Source organism: Enhydra lutris, unplaced genomic scaffold, assembly GCF_002288905.1.
Source record: "Enhydra lutris kenyoni isolate GAN:26980312 unplaced genomic scaffold, ASM228890v2 scaffoldscaffold6, whole genome shotgun sequence".
NCBI lineage: Eukaryota > Metazoa > Chordata > Mammalia > Carnivora > Mustelidae > Enhydra > Enhydra lutris.
This window is the reverse complement of record NW_019154090.1, coordinates 43755529-43780251: the sequence shown is the minus strand read 5'-3', so window position 1 is coordinate 43780251 and position 24723 is coordinate 43755529. Positions and strand designations below refer to the sequence as shown.

General features: G+C 46.0%; 1 protein-coding gene across 1 annotated transcript in view; it reads right to left on the bottom strand.

Moving 5' to 3' along the window:
- LOC111141642 (solute carrier family 24 member 3) overlaps positions 1 to 24723 on the bottom strand; it is a 486337-nt gene that overhangs the window by 405506 nt on the left and 56108 nt on the right. Inside the window, exon 2 of the mRNA XM_022494365.1 lies at positions 22021 to 22149. Within this exon, the coding sequence (XP_022350073.1) occupies positions 22021 to 22149 (129 nt within the window). The remainder of the gene's footprint in view (positions 1 to 22020; positions 22150 to 24723) is intronic.

The window sequence follows — 24723 nt, the reverse complement described above, 5'->3', positions numbered from 1 at the left end:
TCCTGGGGTGAATAATCTTGTGCAAAGTGCCTCACAAAAAAGATGCCGTTTTTTTTTTTTAACTGAGGTTCTTCCTATCTTTTCACATTTCCAGAAGCTCTTCATCTACATGAGGACAGATTTCAATGTCTCCTCACAATAAAATCATTCCATTTCAGTGCTAGGAGGAACCTTAAAGATCATCCAGTCTACTCTATGCATCTCATAGACAAAGAAATGCGAGCTCAAAGGGGAGTGACCACTAACCGAGCACTGGCTGTACACACAATACATCATGAATAGTAGGTGCGATCACAAATCCGATCTCCTTTATTCTTCATAACAGCACATTAATATAATTCATATATCCATCTTGAGATGAGGGGACTCAAGTTCCCACCAATAAGTCATGGAAAGATGATGACCCAAATCCACTGCCATCAAGTCAGGGTTTCACATCTGCTCTCAGCATGCTGCTTCCCTTTGGACAAATCCTTACCCTCCCTATGGTTTAGGTGCCTCAATTACAAGTAACTCTGGCTACTCAAGAATGCTAAGAAGAAGTTCAAAGAGGTTAGAAGCTGGAAGAAGATTCCATAAATGGCTTTCAGAATGATGCCCTAAGAGCAACCATATTTCACATTCTCTCATGAAAGAGGCAGTGCTCAGAACGTCCTAAGAAAAACGGGTGTAACAAGAAGACTGAGTAACAAAATGCCAAGGAAATTAACCTTGGGGGGAAATTACACACACACACACACACACACACACACACACACAATTTATATCTTTTCCAAGAAAAGAAAGGTGACATCCACAAGCCACTAGCCCCATGGAGTGGTGAGGCCAACCTGCCTAGGATTTCTTCCCCCAGGGACATGACAGCCCATAGCGGGCTTGATGGCCCAGGGAGAGCTGCTCTCATCCCACACAGGTCTTCTATGAACATACTCTGAGCAGCCAAAACGGAAGAGTTAAATTTAGAAACACAACTGTCATGTTGCATTCAAGAAGGAAAGAACAAAATAACTCATCAGGTCATAAAATTCAGATGGGGCCCAAATATCCTGGGTCCCAGTTTTCAGAGTGTGGAGAATTTAGAAGCCAAGGCTCTGAAAGTGTCTAAGACTAGATTTCCCTATCCTTCCCCATCCCATCTACTCTGAAGACACTCTTTTTCTCAGCTTCCGTTTGGTGACCAGCATTCTCTTATAAGCATTTTTTCCATGGTAAATTCATTTGCCACCAGCTTTTAGTTGAGGGACTTTTATATTCATGGTCTTTTGAGGAAAAAAAGCATGGGAGAAGGTGAGGTCAACCAGTGTCCCTGCCCAGCTGATTGCTCACCTCACCATGGGACGTAAAGGTCAACCAGACCATTCAGGGGAGCCAGATGATGGAGAAGACAGGCAGAAAACTTCTAAGGCCTTAAAGGGATTTTTGTCTGTTGTATTACAGAGAATCTGGGGCCGTGGCCCACTGGAGGCAGGAGCCTACCTCTGGTCCCCCTCCCACTATCCTTGAAAATGAAAGACCCTATAAAAACAGAGCTCTGTGCTGAATCTGAGAAGAGAATAACCAAGGCTGTTACTAACTGAGCCCCCACTCCAGGCATGAGGTTACACTCAGGCCGCATGCTATTAATTAAATAATTATCCTAACAAAGGATAAAACTTACAATTACTGTACACTAATTATGTGACAGGGCATCCTTACAACCAACGTCTGCTCAAGGAGGTGAACCCAGAGCACGTGGGGCTGAAGCTCATACAACTTGGCAGACCCTCTTCATGAAAAAGCATACCAAATTACAAATAAAAATTAGATAGAAGGTCTTGGAAGGGCTCCTGCAAGCGAAGTGCCCTGAGGCTCCCACTTCCTGGCAAATTTGTTCTGGCAATGAGGCGGTTATCACCATCATCTGCTTTGAAAGATGAGGAAACCGAGAAGTTACGCAAATCGCCCCAGAGACTCTACTCTCCACTGAGAGTCCACAGAGCCAGGTGGCCTAAAGGCCATTATCCCATTTCTGGAGAAGGGAAAAGAAGGTCTTTATTGTCTCAGAAACTTGAACATCTTTTGCTAAATTTGCAAAATTTGATTAATGTTTTCAAAGCCCTAATTTTTAAAGAGAAACGAAGATAGAAATGATTAGTCTTTTTTTATATTAACTGGTTTTAATACCTGCTCTACAGTAACCCTATATTCATTTGGGGGAAAGAAAGGGGGGGATGCTAACCCCCAGGACAGAAGTGGCCTCATACCCCAGACCCTCTGAGCTGGGAGATAAAGTCACCTATGGCCTCTTGCTGCTTTTGTGAATTTTGGGCCAGCCCTGAGGTGACTGTAAGCCTTATCCTGACCTGTCTGTCCAGGGGGCCCCAGGTGGCTGACAACAGACACAAGGGTCAACATCAGGGATACCCCACCAATGACACTCGGGTCTTTTCCTTGAAATGCATGGGAGTGACCTCCTTTTGCATCAAACATTTACACTGGTCTCACAAAATGGTCATTTCCCTTTCTGGAGCTTTTAGGAGATAGAGCCCTTCCCGTTTCCTCTGACCTGTCATCGGCTTTCCCAAAGGAGACAGTGTGGTGCAGTGAGGAAGACCACAGCCTGAGTACAGAAGATATGGACCCATCCTCTGGTCTACAACCTCTTAAAACTGTGGCACCTTAGAGGGGTCATCTCATCGCTGGCTCTAAGTCTCCTTGCCTGACAATGCAGGATGATGAGAATATTAACTACCCACAGCAACAAACTGAGAACAAGACATGTATGTACTACTAGGGAATAGATAAATGCCAATAGAATCTTACAAATGGAAGAAAGAAAAAAAAAGACTGCAGTTAAAATGAATGGACCAGAGCATGCATACACATAGATCTCAAAAATATACAAGTGGGGAAAACATCGCAGAATATTACTATAGTCAAATAACACTCATGTGCATTTGAAAGCACACCAAACAAGGTTATTGCTTATGCGTAAATATCTACATGAGATAGAAACACTAAACACAGGCCAACCATGCCCAAAATAAGGATGAATGATTGCTTCTGAAGGTAGAAGACCTGACAAAGCACAAGAAAGGATGTTAACTTGATCTGTGTTGTTGCATTTCTTAGACACAGAAGATCAGAAGCAAATAAAATTGTTAACATTCACTAATTCTAATAGGAAATACACTGAAGTTTGTTATAATTTTCCCTTAGAGTTTACTGTGTTAATCTTTTGTTGTTTCAAAATGAAATGTTTGTCGGGGGCACAACTGTCACAGAGAAATTACAAGCAGAAAGATTCATTCATTCCTTCAATCGTTCATCCAACAAAGATGAAAAAGCAGCCACCATGTTCTGGGTTATTCTGCAGACCCTGGGGATAGAAGAGTGAGCAAAACAGCCCTGGTGCCTGCCCACACAGGGTTTCGCACCTGCAGGCCAGGACTAGTACTTATGGAAATCATGTGTCAACTCGACATTCGTGCCTGACGTTCAGCGTAGAGGAGAGGAGAGCTCGGTGCTGGGAAGGGGCACCTGGGTGCGGCTGGGCTTTAAGTCCAGCTGGGCAGCTGTCTCTGGGTGCCGAAGGAATGCCTGACTCATGCGCCTGTCGGAGTTAAGGAGACTTGCAGACAGAGCACTTAGCCCAGCCCTGACCCCAAGGAGACACTCGATCCTATCTCTGGAAAGAACCTATGGATTTAAATCCTAGCTTAGCCATTAATGGATTTGCATCTGAACATGGGTTTGCATTAGATGTGTTGGCATCTGACATAATTATGTCTAACAGCTGAGCAGGGACTGAATCGGGTCCAATTCTTGATGTGTTGTTCAAACACACTGACAGGAGATGGATTTTTTTTTCTTTTCTTTTAACATTTTTATTTCTTTGTGAGAGAGAGAGAGAGAGAGAGCGAGCATACATGTGCACAAGTTGCGGGGAGGGGCAAAGGGAGAGAGAAGCAGACTTCCCACTGAGCAGGGAGCCCAAGGCAGGGCTTGATCCCAGGACCTCAGAGAAGGAGACAAACCATGAGAGACTCTGGACTCCAGGGAAACAAACTGAAGGTTACAGAAGGGAGGGGGTGGGGAGATGGGGTAACTGGGTGATGGGCATTAAGGAGGGCACCTGTGGAGCTGAGCCCTGTGTGTGATGTGCAACTAATGAACCACGGAACACTACATCACAAACTAATAATGTATTATATGCTGGCTAATTGAACTTAATTTAAAAAAATAGCGATTGCTGCCCTTAAGCTAAAATATAAGACAAGATGTAAATAAATTTAAGTTAGTGATCACTAAGAAATATATTTAATGAACATACTTCTTTCCTAATAAATAGAGACTGAGGTTTTCAGAGTCCAGAAGGTAACCAGGATGGTGGGCGGTCTCTCCCAGCCATGCCATATGATGTAGGGGTGGGAAGAGAGCTCAAAAAACTGGAGACACAAAAGCCTGAATATCCTTGGTATCTGACCTCAGAGGGATGCCATGAGGAAAAGGAAGAGGATTTATTTTGTAGAATTCTGAATGCCTAAAAGGAAGATCACTTTGGTTCAGCCCGAGGAAGGTAATTTTCATGATCCTGGTTGCCCAAAGGAATAAAGGCCTCTAACAGGAGGTGGGGTGAGCTCCCTGTCCCTGAGGCTATGCAATGACATGATGCAGGACCATTTTCAGGCAATGCCGTAAAAAGAACTTGGGCATTATATGGGGTCCTGGGCCACAAGACTTTTTTAGAGTGTCTGAGTGTTGAGAGTTTATGACCCTTAACGTCCGGTCTCCGGAGAAGATAAAACCATCACACAGGTACACCGCTCCGGCCTGATCCAGTAATATCTGTGAATCCCTTAATAGTACCTCTGGTTTCATAAGACCTTTGCAGATTTTTCAAAGTTCTCTCACATGCATTTTTTTTTTTTTTTTTTTTCATCTCTCCCAAGACAGTGAAGAAATGGTGGATCCACTCCCAGGCTGAAGGAGGAGAAGCACAGAGAAGAAGTGAGAGGGGAGACCCCCAGCTGGCCCCACAGGGACCCACCCTCCCCAGGACTGGAGCGCCGGAAGAACTGGCAGGGCCACACTCCTGTGCACCCTCTAACAGGCCACTTGCCCCTGGAGGAGCTCAGATCAGGAAGGTCATGACAATAAAGCAAGTTCAGGGTGCAGAGTCAGCCCCAGAAGCCCAGAGCATTGGGAGGACATGCAGGGCTGCTCCCCACCACTGCTGACCCAGTGCTCACAGCCAGACCCAGAACGGGGCTCTCAGTCCCCAGCCTCCTGAGGCTGAAAGAGCTGGAAACCTCATGCATCTCTAGGCCAAGCTGGCAACGAGCTGTAGACTCCAAGAAACAGGTCCACTCTTGTCTCTTCTCCCCAGACACTGATTTCCCAGGGAGCAAGAAGTGAGTCACCACACCCGATAAAAGCAGATCCTTTACTGGCCCTGAAACTTCTTTGGCAATGGGGCCAGGGGTGTATGATTGTCCCAGTCACCATGGCTGCATAACAAAACAGCCCAAACTGGCAGACCCAAGCAGCAATGATCACTAATTGTTTTCATCTCTGCAGTTCCAGGGGTGGCTCATCTCGGTCAGCCAGTTCTCACTCGGGATGGCACATGGTTGCCGTCTGATGGAGGCTTGGACTGGAGTCATCTAGAAGATGTCTTCGCTTGTGGGTCTGGTTGTCGATGCTGGCTGTCAGCGGTCACACAGGACCATGGCTGGGGCTGTTGCCAGGAGCACTTGCAGGCGGTCTCTGTGATGCCCCGGCTTCCTCTCATCATGGTGGTCCGGGACCAAGGGCAACTGTCCCAAGGGAGAGAGCTGAGGGGACGCTGTATTGCCTTTCATGACACAGCTTTGGAAGCCACACAACTTCTGCCACAGTCTATCTGTCAGGAGTAGGTCGTGAAGGCCAGCTATACTCTAGAGCAGGAGAATGAGTGTCTAACCTCGTCCCAGGAGAAATATCAAAGCACCTGTGGTCATGGTTTAAAACACTATAAGGTAAATCCTTCCTCCCTGGCTAAAAACTGCATTCCACAGCCTCACAGCCTTGGAGGGATCTAAATGCCTCCAGTTCCAGGTGGGAATTACTTCCCCTTGTGCCAGGTTTTGGGCTGAAGAACCTTACTCAGTTGGATATGCTTTTTTCTAGAAGCCTTTTGGAAGACCCACACTGGGGGCGCTCTGGAATATGAAAACATATAGGCCCTAAAGACCAGGGCTCTCAGGTTTTCTACTTTAAACATACTGAGTCAAGATGATTTGGTGTGAAATATGGACTCCATTTGATACAAGATAGAGCCCAGTGAGGAATTAAATGATTACCTGAGGACCCGGATCGATTTGGTTTCACTCTGAAGCCAGAAAAGCCCATGTATTCCCCTAAATAACACCCATGCTGGAGACTAAAGTATGGGCCACATGTTGGTGGTGGCGCCACATTTCCTAATTTCTAGTCAGGGTTTAAACGGAATCTTCTCCCTGGATTTACATAATTTCCGGGCCCCAGAGCCCAGCAACACTTCTAGAAGTAACTCTTTTCCTTTCACTGATTGCAAAACAAAAAGATCTGCCTGGTGAGCAGAGGCTCTGCTTGCTTCTGGAAGGAGCTTAGGCAGGATTTTCTTGGTGGGTTCCTCTTTTTTCTATTTTGACATGTTCTGAGCTTCCCCGGGGTCCCCGGAAGTCTGACACGTGCATGGAGGCAATCCTAGGTGAAGGAGAAAGGAAGGCATGTTTCCTGGTTTCATGAAAGCCCTCTGCTCGCAGACCCTGGCTTGAAAAGCTTCCTTGGTTCCTGCAGCCTGAGCCTGCTGCCTGTAGCATGAGCAGTCAGCACTTGTAAAAACCCACATTATGACACAGTGAAAACTAACGGGGTGAGTCTGAGTGCCTGCGTCTGGCAAGACAAACCCATGCACACACAGAGGAAGTACAAAGTGCCGTTATGAGGTCTTCCTGGTTTAGGATGAGCTTTCCAACCCATTTTACAACACAAAACCGCTTCGTGGGAAAGAAGGAAGTCAGTGTTTAGCAATCACAGCTGACGCCCCCTCATCTTCCAGCTTCTGAGCAGCTGGGTGCCCAGTGCCCCAACTTCCAGCGGCCCACACCCACACTCCTTCCCCTGGGCCTGGTCCCTGGTCAAGGACGCTGCTCTGCCTGGGTGAGGGGCAGGTTAGGTATGTGGGAGCTGGTGTATACATACCCCGGCTCCCTCACCCCTGAGGGGGAGAGACCTCCAAGGCATCTTCTATATCCTATTGTCTCCAGTGGTAATTGTCTGACATGTGAACATTGGCTACCTTGTCCTCCCTCCCCGGCTCACCTCCCTTACTCCATGGGAGTTTCCTGGGATCACCTCCCAGATAAACTACAAGCACCCAAACCCTTGTCTCGGCGTTTGCTTCAAAGAGAACCAGAACTGAGTCGAGAGAGTTGATGGCTACGGCATGAAATTAACTATCACCTAGGGTGTTCCTCATTGGGTCCGTGGCTTGTGCCTCTCAATTACTACTCCAAATCAACCTGTGTGTCAGTAACCGCAGACAAGCAGACAAGGAACATAAACAAATGAAGACTTATGCCGACAAAGGGTTCCACTGGGACAGAACTTGTTTGGGAAAATGAGGATCTCACCCTTTCCAAAGATACTAACACACACATACACACACACACACACACACACACACACACACACACACAGTTCCCACTTGAATGTAGGGCTGGTCCTGTTCCCTGACTAGGCATCTACCTCCCCAGGAGGTGCTTAGAGAGAGAAGGTCTTTCTCTGATGCTGTTGGTGAGGAGAAGCATGCCCAGCTCCTGCAGGAAAGAATGCTACAAAGGCCTCCTGGAAGCAGCTTCCCCGGCAGAGTGCACATGGCTGTTTACTCAATGAACCAGACCGTGTTCTCCACCTTCACGGTTCGGCTTCTCCCGCTTCTTTTTGTAGCTGAGTAACTGAATATGCAGGGCTGCCTCCAGAGGCCTTAAGGGAGATCTCCTCTCCCGCGTCCTCCCTCTTCCCTTCCTACAGCCAGAAGGCTTCTGGGTCCAGTTCACAGTTCTGCTCTGGAGGCAAGAGAGAGGATGGGACTAGGGATGACTGGCTTTCATCTCTATTTAGACCCTGGTCAACCAAAGCTTGTACTAATTTTCCAGACATCGGAAAGGTCTCTTTGGAGGTTGATCTAAAATAAGTTTCTAAGAGAAGTAATCAAAATCTACAAAGCATTTCCTGGAGAGAAATATACTTCATCTATGAACATTTACATGGGAAGTGTGTCACATATGTAAATGTAATCCATGTACAGAGATGTTTATTAATGTGTGTGTGTATGCATGTATAATAAATGTTGTAGCTCTACACACAAAAACATGGATGAATCTCAAAAACAGTGTGCCAACAAAGAAGCCTTACATCAAGGATAAACACAGATATTTTATGATTCTTGTATATAAAATGCTAGAATAGGTGCAAGCTTTTCTATGGTGCAAGAAATCAGAAGAGTGATTATGTGAGGGTGGGCTGGGGGGTTTCCTGGGAAGGGGCATGAAGGGGCTTCCTGGGATGATGTATGTCCTAAATCCTGACAGAGGTTGGGAGCACTGCTGTATGCATCTGTCAGAACTCACTGATGGTGCACGAAAAATTCGTGCACTTCATTGTGTAGAAATGTTACCCAAAAAGGGCAAGCAATAGACTCTACTTAATGACATGCATGCTAACCTATGGGAGAGGGAGTGTATTTATTTCTGCAAATGACTTTGAAATACACTCAAATGAAATAGGACATGGATGGATGGATACAAGGTGGACTAGATGAGTAAATGCGTGAGAAAGCCAACAGAGTAAAATGTAAATGACAGAACCTAGGGATTGAGTCTGTGGGCTTTCACTGTAAAAGCCCTTCCATTTTTCTGTATGTCTGCAAATTTCTATAATAAAATGCTGGAGTTTAAAACAAAACCAAAAAAAATGTTGAAGATAATGTTTTTGAGCCTGGATGGGGATAGAGGGAATACAAATTTGTAAAAAAACAAACAAAACAACAACAACAACAAAACCAGCACATGAAATTGTGGCACTGAAAAAAACAATCATTCTAGATTCATAATGGCTACTATTGACAGACTGTGCACCCTTGGGAGCCACCAAGTACCAAAGTATTCGTGCTTGGCCCCATTAAAGGAAACATCTTTTTGTAAGCCACAAACACACAATGATTCCTGCAAGGGGGCCAATGTTCTGTATGAAATTAGGGTCGATGGGTAAAAACATCTGATTACAGGGAGGGGTACAGCTGTATTACGATCTTCCTTCCTTTAAATTCATCAAATTAGAATTTAACAAATTGATCTCATACTTGTGGTTAAAACAGCACAGGCAGTGGGGGAATTCGGTCTCTGGAATATGGAAGGACCATTGCCCATGGAACATAGGTCATCTCTTTTCACATGATTCGACTTAAAGTTATGTCCAAAGGGCAGACTCGCATGGTGACAAGTGGACAGAACCGAGCACAGAACAAGTCCAGCTCCTTTCCCACCTTCTCACTGCCCTTCACTCCCACTTCCTTCATCTGCTGACGTCCATTCCGTACAGCCAAGCTTGCATCTCAAAATTCCCATTACCAGTGATTTTCCTGTGGATTTTCCCAGTACAGACCACTATGAATGCAGCTAAGTGGCATTCCCTTTTCCCAAAAAAGACCCACTGGGAGACTGAGGCTTATGCCAACAGGCTGTTCATGGGCAGCACGGAGGATCTGACAACTAAGAATATTTTTACTTTCCACCTAGGTACGACAGGCATATTTCAGAGATACTGCAGGTTCAATTCCAGACCACGGTGATACAGTGAGCATCTCAGGAAAGTGAATCGTATGACTATTTTTGGTTTCCCAGTGCATACGGAAGTTATATTTATACTCTACTGTAGTCTATTAAGCGTGCAATGGTATTATGCCAAAAGATGTGTGTAACTTAATTAAAAAATACTTCATTGCTTAAAAAGGCTAACCATCATCTGAGCTTTCGGCATGTTGTAATCACTGACCACCATCACAAATATAATAATTAAAAAGTCTGAAATACTGTGAGAATTACCAAAATGACAGAGACACGAAGCAAGTAAATGTCACTGGGAAAATGGTGCCGACCGACTTGCTCATCATCCAAGCGTTGCCACAAACTTTCAATTTGTTAAAAAAAAAAAAAATGCAGTATCTCTGAAGTAGAATGAAGTGAAGTACAATAAAATGAGGTGTGTGTACAATATGAGGACATGTCAGATCCATTCACTGTCCTCCCGCAGTAGCAATCTCCAAGCCCTAATCGATGCGTGGGTAATAACCACAACCTCCCACGCATCACTAATTGAGGCCCTGCATGCGAAACCCCTTGGCACATACTGGGCATTCAAAATATGGGCATCCATTCATGGGCTGAGCACCTGCTCTGTGTCACTCTCCCTACTGTATTCCATGGGCTCTTCCTGGCAAAACTTGCTGTTTGAATTTTCCCACTTCACAGGGGAGGAAACCAAGGCTTTGAGAGGTTCCATGACTGGTCCAGGATCCCATAGTCCCCAAGCATCAAAACAGGACTCCTTTCCAGGTCTGTGGAACCCTGGTCTGCCTCCCCACCTCTACCGTCCATGCAGAAGTACTTTTTAATTATAAACCGCGGGCACCCCTTATCTCCTGATTGTCTCAATGACCCCAACGCAGGGTGGTAACTCCAGGCACCTTTTTACTGACTGAGGTGATGGAAGCTTAACTGAGTCCAGCCTGACTCCTCAGACCCCAGTCCTATGCTGCTCCTAGAGCAACTTGTCCCCAGTCCTCCGCATCCTGATCTCTTCCCTTTCTCAGCCCAGTGCCCCTGATCCCAATGGCATGGACACTGGGTAAGCCCTGCAGGCTCCGGGCTGGGAAGCCAGGCTCAGCTCTGTGCACAAAGGCCTTGGCAGGGATGGACAAGACAAGACACTGGGCTGGGCTCATGTCTATTTCATTCAAAGTCCGCTTCTAAAAAAAGGCTGCTAATCTTTAATTCAGGAATTTTATTTATCTATTATAGAAATTTCAGCCAAACTAATGGTTTAAACTATATCAGGAACCGCAGAAGTGCCAATATAAAAACCCAGACATGTACTTATTTAACCTTACTCTCCAAGGTGGAATGTGAAATTGTTATAGGCGTGAATGGGGTCTGTCCCCATGAATACAGACTGGAGGGGTGGCCATCGGCCTACAGGCCATAGGGAGCCCCCAGGTAGGAGGAAGCAATAGGCTGGGTGCCTGTTGCCCGAGTGTGTGATCTGTGGAAGGCACACTCAGTGAACTCAGACATGCCCTCCCCATAGCCCTCAGCCACACTGCTCCACTTACATACACAGCCTGTTTTCAGAAGTCTGAGGCCCAGAGAAGATGCTGTGAGCTTCTGGGGAGAGAGACTCTGCCTGGGCCTCATCCTACCCTGAAGCTCCCAGAGTCTACCCCATGCCTGAGCATGTCCTAGTCAGGTCAGAATTGGAGTGCCCAGGGAGAGGCAGTCAACACCCCAAGGCCTCAGGCCCACAGTCAGCCCTGGGTCAGCCCAGAGGTCCCAGACAGCTCAGGGGTCTGAGAAGGAGGGAGAAAGGGAGTGGGAGAGGTGAGCACTCAGCAACCAACCAAGATCTAGAACACAAGATGAGATTCCCTGAAAGGTAAGGCAGGTACGTTCCCACCCAACCCTCACAGAAATGCATTCTATTTATTTTTTTAGAGATGGGGAGCGAGAAGGTGGGGAGAGGCAGAGAGAGAAAGAGAGAGAATCGTATGCAGGCTCCATGCCAGCACAGAGCCTGATGTGTGGCCTGATCTCATGTCTCTGAGATCATGACCTGAGCTGAAATTAGGAGTCGGACACTCAACTGACTGAGCCACGCAGATGCCCCCAGCTGGACATTTTAAAATACAGCTAGGTGAAACTCCATCCTGGTGTTTCTTGGGGTTAGAGATCTCAGAAACAAAACCCAGGGACCCCCAAGATGGAGCCTAAAGTGAACGACCATCTGTGTGACTCACAAGGAATGAATGAATGAAAGCAGAAGGAGTGAGGAACCTACAGCAAGATAGGTCTGGTGTCTTATATTTGCCTGACACCGTCACTCTGGCTGGTTGGTTGGTTGGTTGGCTGACTGTCTGTTGGCTGGGCTCACCCACCCAGTTCTCTTCCTCTCGACCAGATTCCCACGGCCACCTCTCCAGAGCCAGCCAGTGCATGGATGTTGGTGGCCGCAGGCTGTGGTCTCAGCCCTGATGGCACCCTGGCCTCACCCGGGAGCTTTCAAACCCCTGAAGCCTGATCTTCAGTCCCAGAGACTCGAGTTGGTCTGGGGTGGGGCCAGGATTGAAAGTCTCTCCAGGGGACTCCAGTGAGCTAAGCCAGGCTTCCTCACACTCGAGTGGACCTCATAGGCCCCTGGAGAGCTTGTGAGAACACAGAGGGCTGGGCCCACTTCCCGGCAGCTCTGGCCAGGAGGTCTCAGGTTGAACCCATGAATGCGCATTTCTGACAAGCTCCCAGAGCTGCTGCTGCTGGTCTGCCGCACTTTGAGAAGAGCCGCCCTAAGGCACCTGAGAGCACTTGCACAAGAGCACAGTGGTGTCCTCCTGGTGATCCCATGATTTCAGACTCTACACATACACGAGTGAGGGGACACAGCCCAGCCCTGTGGCCAGAGGCAAGAAAGGCTGGGAGGTGCGGGTCCTCACTCGACTGCCAACCAGAGGTGGACCCTGGAGATGCCCCTTCATGCCCCTCAACCTTAGTCCTGGCTTCATCCGTGAAATGGGTTTATCTGTGGCACAAGATCATTCTGGAATGTGCGATTCAAGAAAAAGTCCCCCAGTCACCTCAGGTATGCTGCAGCACCAACAAGGAGGCAGAGGCAGGCAAGAATAAGCTCCCATGGAGCGGGGGATGGAGCCGGGGCCACAAGGAGGAAGTGGCTGTCACTGCCACCGTCAAAAGGCCATACAGGTACAGCTGAGGGATGCACCGCGGCCAGGAGGGGACGGACCCTTGAGAAGACCCCAGAGCATTCCCGGCCACCCCCTCCAGTGCCCGTGGCCTCCACACACACAGGGAAGCTCCATGCTCACTGCTCTGGGGGGACCTGGCAAACTGTCCATATGTGGTAGGGACCGACCATACTCATCAGCCCCTCATGGGTGCTTCACTCCCTAACCCCAAAGGGAAGCCATTCCAGGTGTAAGAAAGACTGGGCAGGTGATCCAGATACCTAGAGGCTCTGGGACAAGGAGTTAGTCCAGACCAGTGGGTTTCAAGCATCTTTATGGGGATGAATATGACCTCTTCTACTTTACACGTGTCCCTAACACGTGGACAGACAATGCTGAAGGTTTTTGATCATGTGTCTATGCATGAGAGAGAAAACAGAAAGGGGGCAATACCTGAATTACCGGGCCCTAGGCCAGGAATGATGTTAAAAAATATTTAATAGACACTAGTTTTAATAAGGCACAGGCACATCTGGGGGAAAGGTCAGGGGAGCAGAAAAAGAGGTGGGGATATCATTCTCACCTTCACCTCTCCTCCAGGCCACCTGAAGCACCAGTCCCAAGACCTAGAGCAGGAGGCGGCAACAAACGTTCCCATACAGGGCCACTGAGTAAATACTTCAGGCTTTGCAGGACCCGAGATCTAGGCTGCAATAGTCAGCTCTGCCTTCCTACAGCAAAGGCAGCCCACAGACAACATGCAGATGGACATATATGGCTGTGTTCCAGTAAAACTTTATTTATAAAAATGGTCACCAGGCCAGATTTGGTCAAGGGCCATAGTTAGCTAGACCCTGACTTGAGGAAAAGGGTTTGGAATCAAGAATCCCTAAGTTTCTGTCCACATTTATGACTATGACTCAATTATTTAACCCAGTCTCAGTCTAGATCTAATTTATCTATCAACAATATAGTCATTCCTAGCCTTCAGGTATTTTTGTTCCAGGAGCCAAACATGTTCCAATGAACTAGTGAATGTAAAAATGCTTTGAGAGTCTAAGCTCCTGTGCAAATAGGCCCATGAAAGCATCTAAGAGTAGAGCTTATCACCCTTCCCCTGTGTTTCGGGAAGATTCTATGCACCGTTCATTGGATTAGTCTGCCCAGGCTACTTTTAAAGAATGGGGCTTTTAAGAATGTCTCAGGAAATAAGTCCTAAAGGGATGCTGAAGCTGGAAGAAATAAATAGCATCTGGCCTCTCCTCCCAGAACTGGAAGCTGTGAAACCCTTCATTAGTGTACAGAAGAAAATCCTGTACTCCTTATTTCATCCTGTGTGTCTCTAGAATGGCCTCTGAGGCCAGGAAACAGCATTAGTCAGAAGCTTCCTGGATAATCTCTTGACATGTCTCATTCACACAGCCATGAGAATGCCGTACTAGGGCCAAATTGCACTCAATAAGCTATCCATCCTTAAAACAATCTTCATAATCCCACCATGTTCTAGGGCGCCTCAGAGTGTTGCAAAGGCCCTAAAAATGACCCCTGTGGGTCTGCCTTCCATTATATTTTGGTAACGAAGGTAACGCAGCTACCATTTAATAAGCACATACTATGAGGTTGCAGCTGTTTATGAAGCTTTCCTTGGCTCGTGATTACCACATCCCTGTGAAGTGGGCATCCTGACTGGCATTTTACAGACAGTGGAATTGGGGTTCAAAGAATTTAAGACACTGGTTGGCACCACAGAGGTTGAAAGTAATGGAATTGAGATTGAGGATCTCCTCTGAAACCTAGGCTCTTACGTTACTGCCAATGGCTTCATGCATCAAACATGCGTTATTTTTCCTAGGATTCTTGTATTTACAAAGAAGAAACACAAAATGCGAAGAGTCACAACTGGGACAATTCTTACCTCAACCAAGGTGAGAGGAAGAGTCAAATTGCACCACCTTGACCAAGTGAGAATCAGGAAGGTCAAACCAAGAGCTAAGCCCACCTCAAAATAAGTCAGTCTGGCCTATGATTTTTCTGTAGAGGGTAAAATACGACTTTACTAATAAGATAGGCATAAAGGAAAACTGAGAAGTCTTTTTTTTTTTTTTTCAAAAAGAAACAAATTTGGGAGAAGAAATAAGGTAACAAAGACTAGCTAGCTGTTCACCAGATCTCTCTCTTCTTTGAGGGCACTCTGCTAATATATACAAATCCCAGCCTCCTTGGAAGTGAGTTGTCATGTGACTGAGCCCTGGCCAGTGGTGCGTGAGCAGGAGTGAGGATCTAATCCCTTAAATTCAGCTATGCACAGTCTTCCATGCCTGTGCCTCTGAAAGCAGAGAGAAGCACAACACCCTGGGGAACCAAGTGTAAGCCTGGGAAAGTCTCGAAATGGAAGGCTTCAGAATGCATGGACCATCTCTTGCAATAGGGCCACCCAAAGGCCAGAACCTTCCACGAGAACGAAATCTTTAACTCTGTGTTAAACTCTCACATCTGCAGGACTTATTTGTTACTGCAGCTACCCTTACCCAATCTAATTCAGTAAGGAGTCTGATACAAATTAAAGAGCGGATCATAATAAGTTCCTAACTTATTGAACTTAAGAGTGTCAACAGCTATTATGTGAATCATTACGAAAATCATAACTGCAGAGAAACACTGCTGAAAACTCTGTAAGCTAGTACAATAAGGAATAGATTTTAAGACTTTTAAAAAGAAACCTTAGTTCTTTTTTTTAAAGATTTTTAAAATTTATTTGACAGAGAGGGAGAGAGAGAGCAAGCGCACATGCACAGGCAGGGGGAGCAGGAGAGGGAGAAGCAGGCTTCCCACAGAGCAGGGAGCCTGACATGGGGTTCAATACCAGGATCTCAGGATCATGACCTGAGCCGAAGGCAGATGCTTTACCAACTGAGCCACTCAGGTGTCCCTAAAAAAACCTTAGTTCTTTCCTGGGTTCAAACCCAGGGATAAAACACAGAGGCAATCTGAGATTTGCTATTCTTAATATTTTGTATATATCCTGTTAAATAAAAAAATATATGTTATATATGCATATTACATGTATATATGCATATATATGTATGTATTTTTTTTCCTTAAGTAAGGGCCACAGCCAGTGTGGAGTCCAATGCTGGGCTTGAACTCACAACTCTGAGATCAAGACTTGAGCTGAGATCAAGAATCTAACACTTAAACCACTGAGCCACCCAGGCACCCCTAAAATGTATGATTAAAGTTAATTTTACCTACTTCTTTTTACCTTTTTAATGTAGCTACTAGAAAATTTAAAACTACATCTGTAGCTTGTATTCTAATTCTACAGGACAGTGCTACACCAAATCATGTAGATGTCAGGCTAATTATCCACATGTTTTGAGTATCTATGTATGGAAGTTTGGTGGCAGGGGGCTCTAACCTGTTTCTGACAAGTGCTGTGACCTTAGGAAAGTCATCCATCCCCTCTGGATCTTTTTTTTTTTTCATGTAAGAGATGAGAGATTCGGACTTTTCATATTTTGTAGATTGGTCATGCCCAGCCCTATGATTATAGACCAACTGGCCTTTTTTTAAAAATTTTTATTTAAATTCCAGGTAATGAACACACCAAGCAATATTAGTTTCAGGTGTGCCTATATTGATTCAACACTTGCATACATCACCCAGGGCTCATCACGGCATGTATGCTCCTTCATCCCCATCACCTATACCACTCATCCCCCCACCCACCTCCCCAGACCAGCTGGCCTTGATGTTATGGTTTAAAGTTAAAAACCAGTAGGACTCCAGCACTTAACTTTGTTCATGACCTGCAACCTGAACCAGTCTGTGCTGCTTCCCAATCTGTGGACATACTCATCCCTTGAACTTACCCATATTGCTTCACTTATATGGATCTCTGGCTTCCCTCTTCTACTACAATTCATACTTGGTTCTCAGATCATGTACTTCCTGGACATTCTAGTAGACACCTGATCCAGTAAACACTCCCAGCATGCCCCAAAGGTACCTACAGCATAGGCCCAAGGATCTTAGATCCAACTAAGCCACACAGAGAGAGGGAGATGAGCCCTTTTTCAAAAGAACATCCAGTGATCTCAGAGTGAGACCCATGCCAAAGGCTATCATTTTAAATAGCTCTTTCCTCCAAAGTTTATTTGAAGGAGGCATTCTGAGGAAAAGCTCATTTCCTTAAAACATCAAAGAACTAAAAACCAAAAGATGATAGATTTTTCTGGAGACAGACTTCGAAGTGTATAAATAAAATTCTGCAAGTGTACAAATAAATACTACAAAGAGTTCATTTCTGCTACAGTTGTCCACCACTCTCAATATTACATTTAGCTAACTTAATTTTCCATGGATAAAATTTATTCAAAGTTAAATTTCACTTAATAGGTCATCTGAGTAAACAGTTTCAAGTGTTATTTGCCAAAAAACAATATGTTTCCAGGCTCTAAATGAAATCGGCAGTGTCAGGCTAAGAAAACAACCTTAAAAATTCACAGAGGACTGGAACAATTGCAGAAAAATTGGAGCCCAGAGCTTCGTCTTTTTCATGCAGTTCTGGAGGCACAAAAAATTACCAATTTCCACCAAAACCATGTCTTGGAGGGGCAAGGAAAAATGCCATTTTTAAAAAATCCAAAATACTAGAAAACAACATGTCTTTAAAGTGGCAGCTGCCATATGAAGAATGTGTCATATTTGTGTTACCACACCAACCAAAGACAACACTGACATTATATTAAGCACCCTGCATCCTGATCGTCTCCTGGGCGGGTACTCTGGGCACCTAGTTTTCAGAAGAAGGCAAAGAGGGAGATGGGGGATGGGGCAGGGGAGGGGTAGAGAAGAGGAAAGGGGAGAGAGGGTCCAAGGAGGGGGCAAGGTATGACATGGAATTTTGCAAATGCAAAGAAGTTATTCAGGAAAACGGAGCAGGGCAACTTAGGGTGGATGTCTTCATGAATCTCTCTTCTTGCAATGTTGTGGAACTACTGGATTTGTAAAGTGGAAGAAGTAGAAAGGATAAATTAGTTGCAAGCCTATTTCACAGATGAGGAAATTGACACCTGAAAAGCAAAGCAAGCCCCTATCCTGAACAGATAGTACACCCAGGATGGAGATCATTCCATCTCCAGGCTCTGAATATACTTACTCTAATGGCACCTAAAGCCACAGGTTCCTAGAACACAGTCTGAGAAGCCCAGTGACATGATGAGTAGCACTAGGTGTACCTTATGACAAGAACCAAATTAATTCTTGCCTACAACCCTGACACCATTACTCACATGTTCATGGGCCATGCTGGCATCCCAAATGCCCAGGTCCCCTAGTAATAATCACTACTCTGAGCACAGAGGGAAGCCTGATGCATCATCTTTGGAAGTACACTCTTGTTCTGCTGACATCATCACAAAGTGGAAGGGAGGCCAGTCCAGAAACCACAGGGCTTCCTTCCTAGCCTCTACACTGAAGACTTTTGAGAGCAGACACTACTGCATTCAACCAGTACAAGCAATATTTATTGCCTCCAGGGCCCTCTGACCTCTTAAGGAAACCTGGGCGACTAGGCCTTGGCTCAGTCCAGCTCAGTCCTGCCCTCCCACAATAAGTTAGAGGTAGAGAATATGAATACTACTGAATTTAAATTCCAAATCCGATGTTATGAGTGCTGTTGCTCTCAACACTTTTGCATAAAATATCTGTTCTATGAAAACTGAGAAGCAGACTTCCAACAGCATTCTGGAAAGAGCACCAAGTCTACTAGGGGTCACCTGTGTCTGTGTTCACATTTTGACCACGTTCTTGTAGAAAGAGAGCATTCCTCAGAGGTGATGTGCTTATTACCATAGCAAGATCTTTCAAGCTTTTATGTACTAGAAAATAGTGCTTGAACCTCTCAGCCCAGCTTCCTGATGGGTTAGACCTGGGCCACCTGAGGATGTGGCCTGTTGACAGAACAAGATGAACTGCATGTGCCCATTCCTATGAGGAGGGGTTGGAGAAGGTAGTTCCATGATCCACCTGTAATGGAGGGATGGCTGCCCCCAACAGCCAGCAATTCATGAGGGAGCTCCTACTACAGAACTTCCACACACAGGGCACTAAGCTGGTCATACTTCATGACTTCATTACCAATTCTCACAGCAGTCATGAAAAGTCAGAATGATTACCTCAATTTCTCACAGAAGGAGAGAGAGGCTCAGAAAGCCTATTTTGCCCAAAGCCCACAGCTTCTAAGCTGGGATTCAAATCCAGGGGAGGGTGATTCCAAAACCCAGGAAGAGACGGGGCTCTCAAATCTACATGTCTACTTTATATCGTTGAGGTGCTTGCAATTAAGCTGGAAAGATGGCAGATGGAAGCTCTAGACCTGCCCGTCCAATAGCACTTTGTGTGATGATAGAAATGGTCTACGATCTCCAATATGGTAGCCATGAGCCATACACAGCTATTAGGTGTTTGACATGTATCTAGTGCAGTTGAGAATCTGAATTTTTAATGTATTTAATTTGACTTAATTTGAATTTAAGTCACCACTGAGTGTCCATATTGGACAGCACAGTTAGAGACATTTTGTACCAAAAACATTTAGCAAAAAGAATGGTCACAGCAGCCTGGGATGGTCAAGGCAGGTCTGGTGAAGAACAGAGACTCCAGGCAGGCCCTTGCTGTGTCAGGACTTAAAAAAGACCCCTCCTGTTTCAGGCATGATCACCTTCCTTGTGGTCTTTGGCTCTGAGGTCCGGGCCCCAGAAATCAAGCCCAGTGCCCATAGCCCCCAAATGAAGACACTGAGAATGTTCCTTCTGAGTCTTTATTCTTTCTGGACTAGCTCTAAGCATTATGAGCTCTAGTTCTCCTCCTGCTACTCTCTAGAAGCCCTTCCTCCTCCCTCCCCCTGTGCCTTCCCTGTCAACACCAAAAACCTGGACATCTTTCTTTCTAGTAGGGGGCTGAGTCATTTCCTCTCTTAAAATGGTTTTAATGTGCTTTATTCTTCTACACCCATCACTCTGAAAAAGATGCTTCTTGATACAATGAGCAATGCCACTCACAGAGACAGCACCATCTCCCCCAACATACATCTCCCAACAGGGATCAGAAGCCCCTTCCATCACCATTGGCCCTGAGCGTGGTGGCTGACCTCAACCCGAAGCCAGTCACTATACTGCGAGTGACTCCATTCTTTCCCATACCAAAGGTATACCAAAGGTGCCAACTGGCCTCCTAGTCTAGTCTTTCTAGTATTTCTAGTTTTCTGTATTTCTAGTATTTCTAGTCTTCTGACATCTCGCTCACCACCTGCCTCTTAGTTACCGGAAGACACTGAAAAATATTTGGCTACATGACCAGATCAGCAACCAGAGTTCTTGCTGCATCTTTCTACAAAAGGCTCTGTTGGCTCAGTGTGCCACTCAAACCCATCACATCCATTTTTGCTTCTAGCTCACGGAGCAGCCATGAGCTTCACTAACCTTCAAAGGTATTCCTTCAGAGCATTTAGTAATAGCCACAGTAACCCCTGAATTCTCCAGCTTGAGGAATATAGATGATGTAGCATTGTGGGTTGTTGTGGGTTTGGGATGGGGGGACTGCTGGTAATTGATTTTTAATTCTTTCCAGTTCTGCCTAGGAATGGACTATTAAAACTCTCAGTATTGGGACGCCTGGGTGGCTCAGTTGGTTAAGCAGCTGCCTTCGGCTCAGGTCATGATCCCAGCGTCCTGGGATCGAGTCCCACATCGGGCTCCTTGCTCGTCAGGGAACCTGCTTCTCCCTCTGCCTCTGCCTGCCATTCTGTCTGCCTGCGCTCGCTCTCTCTCCCTCTCTCTCTCAGACAAATAAATAAAATCTTTAAAAAAAAAAAAAAAAAACCTCTCAGTATGGTGGTGAAGGACACCTCTATCAAAAAAAAAGGCAGATGCACAACTTCACAGAGCACCTTCTGTTTTCAAAGGTCTAAGGTTCTTTGGACTGCAATGAAGACTGTTTATATCTTTGCAGCGTGACACTAAAAATGAGACTGGCCTTTGGATGTGGGATCAACACATGGTTGAGCTCCTGACCCCTCAGAAGGGGCACGCATAGGGCCCAAGTTCCCACGATCCATGGAAGGGAGGTCCCAGAGAGCCAAACAACCCAAGTCAGGATTGGCAAAGTAGAGCACAGGCCTAATACCTCTCAATGCCTGTTCTGTATGGTCTGTGAGCTAAGAATGGTTTTTAAATGTGTAAAGGGTTATAAAAGGATGTTTTTAAAAAATAGAAACTATAGCCATGGCATATGGGCGACAATGGCTAAAATATTTCCTGTCTGGCCATTTGTGAGACAAGCTTGCTGACCCCTGGTTGAAACTAGCAAGGCCCTCAACCATCCAGAGGGTGCTTGCCTTTTCTGAGATTTGGTGGGCTGGGTTCTGACGATTCCAAGTCCCCTTCATTCCCTTTATGTTTGCTTTCCTTTCAAGATCAATATATTGGAGATAAAATGTTCCATAGCCTTCTGAGGAAAGACACAACAGATATCAAATATGACCACTGGTAAATGAATGTTCACTTCTCCCAAAAAGACCAACAACACAGTTAAGGATATGGTTCCACCCCTGTTTCTTTACTGTGACAGAAACAAGGCTCCTGCTTAAAAACCACCCAGAGAGGATTCCAGGGATCAAAGCAAAGATGCCCTGAGAACATCCTCACCCATCCTGCTCCCAACTCAGTTTCCCACTTGAGAGCACCAGCCCCCACATTCAATATCAGCACAGAATCATGAGGGTCTCTGACTTTGACTTACCTTTCACCCACGCCCTAGAAAAAGAATGCAGAGGTAGAATCACACCCAGAACGTCCCCTTTCAGTTTCTTAGACACCTGCCCTAAATGTCCCTAAGATCTCTCTGGGTTAGAACTCAAAGGGAAAAGATGGTGTCCAGCTCTTCCTTAGTCATAACCAGAGAAAATGGGAGCCACTGCCCACAACAGCAGCTGTAACTGTTACCTGGTTCAGTGCAGTTCTTGCTGCTCCGGAGTCCTGCATCTTCTGAAGTCAGAGTGTCATTCACCTGCATTAACTTCCTCCCTACCGTCCACTGTCGGTCTTCCCCTAGGAGGTCCATGAAGTCGAGGTCTGGGGAGACAAAGAGCATAACCACACATCACTAACAGCTCGGTTTTGGCCTTTCCCAATGCTGAATGTCCAGCACCTCCATCAGCCACCATTTGCTCAGTGGTGAGCCTATTCCTCCCGCCTTGGGTCTTATCATTATGCTCCATTCACGCAGCCCCTGACTGCCTGCTGGCTTCCTTGGGCTGCTGGATCCTGCTGAGCCTGACAGAGGCCGCCCTCAGCCACTGACTGGGAGGGACTGGTGTATTACTACCTCACCCACTCCAGTGGGATGACTTTGAGACACGTATTCTAAACTTATTACAGAATCTTCTCCACTGGGATTATGCTCCAGTTGTCTACAGTGTAATGCTCCTGATAAAACATAATATATTAATTGCTGTCCTTCTCTGCCTTAATTCCTCACTCCCAGTAACACACTGATATATGTTTTAACAACCAATTCTCTCTGGAGGGGGGGTGGGCAGGGGGAGTCCTGGTTCGGAGCCACTGGCCTATTTCCATAGTGTAAATATTCTCATCATGGCCAAGTTCAACATGACCCACGTTGACCTCACCGAACATGGATTTTGGAAGAGATGGGTACAATTACGTCCATGAAGTCAGTGTGACTGTTTCGAGCCCACCAGCATCTACTCCTCCCAAATAACCTCTCACAACTGAACACTTTTCTCAGGAACTGCTTCTGGAGGATTCCCCAAGCTAGGACACCATGTCAACATCCCCAGAGTCTGGGCCAGTAAACGCTGCATATCAAGACTTCCACAAACAAGAGATGAAAACACAAATGTGAAAACACTGAACCACTGAATGCAATACAGGAGGAGCAGGTTAACAGTGGTGACGTCTCCAGCTGAGATGACTGTAGGGACCGACGTGCCAGGAGAAAGAACAAAGATGAAGGGCACATCAGAGGGGAGAAAGGAGCACGTAACCATAAAGGACTTGTTGACTTTGAAGTGTTGCGGAGCACGGAAAGGGTGGTAAGCTGCCTGTGAGCACAGGGGATGGAGATACCTTAGGGGAGGGAGCTAAGCTAGAGACAGCATCAAGAAGGTCATAAGCAAAAAGGGAAAAGTATGAGACATGATGCATGGGGTCTTCTGGGAGGGGACTAAAGAGAAGAGAAGAGGTCATGGGGAACTCAATATTCCGTCAGAGAATGGATCATGAAAGGAAAGGAAAGAGGACAGGTAATAGCATAAGGCAAGGTCAGCAGAAAGGGAATTTCAGGAGTAGCCAACGGTCTTGACCTACAGACAAGTCAAGTAAGACAAAGGCTAAGAAATAACAGAGCTGGACCTCAGAGAGCCACTGGGCGGTGGAAACAGCAAGCAAAGATGGTCTTCCTGGTGGCTTAGCACTAAAGAAAGATGTGGCATGAGGCAAGGGACACCCTTGAGTGTCCAGAAGTGTGGTGGGCAGAAAATGGATCTAAGTACAAGATAAAGGCCTAATTCATGGGCCAAGTGACCTTCACAGAAGGCCAGAGGGAGCACTCCATCCAGCCACATCAGTGTGATGTTCTGAAGAGCTAAAGGTCATCATACCTATTCCTCTATTTCCATGGTAATTTTAGTTTCCCAGATGATTCCACCTTCATTGTTGAATTTGAACCTCACGACTCTGGTTGGGAAAGCAAGAGGGAGCAGGGATGTTGTCCACTTTGTCCACTATTGTCTCTCTAACACCAAATCACTCCTGGCTCAGAGGAGGTGCTCAGTAAGTATGGGTTGAAAAAACTATTCCCATTTTGGTGATGGACAAAGTAAGACTTGCAGAAGTTTCTGGGAATCAGAGTGCTTGTAGACATCTCACCTAAGCCACAGGACACATGTAAGTGCAGCAGCTCATGCACCGAGGTCTTTCTCAGTCAAATGGAATCTGCTCTCAGATATAAAATCATCAAGGTATTTCATTACAACTTACACATATTAGCCAGAACAGCTATTTTAGACATCTCTCTCTCTCTCTCTCTCTCTCTCTCTCTCTCACACACACACACACACACACACACACACACAAATGTAGAATGCGGAGCCTAACGAGAATTAACAATCAGTTTAGATTCTGAAATGCAAAAGCCCACGTGGTGGCCACAGACATCAGTGTAGTCATAACTAAGAGAACAGTGCCAGAGATAATTCAAGGTGAAAGCAAGGCATTGGCGTCATCTGTTTAACCTCCACAGTTAATTCTTAGGATTAAGAACGGTGACAAGCAGAGAAAATAATCTCAAAAGCTCATGAAGAAACAATAAGGTCAGTGGCCTGAAAATCCAACAAGCAGCCCTGAAATGTGAATTTAGCACCTTATTGTCACAAATGATCTGCAAGTGTGCAGAAAGACAGCACATTTGTCTCAGGCTGGGTTTCCACAGCGGCCCCGGAAATGAGGATCTGAACACGGGTTTTTCCTATGGGGGTGGGGGTGACCCCAGGAAGTACCTGTAAAGGAACAGGACCATGGGGTGGGGAAGGGGAGACAGCCAACAGATGATACACTTCAAGCCAGTCACCAGAATGAGTCAACTAGAGCTTGGCTCCCCTGGAAAGCTCTGGGAGTCGGAGTAGA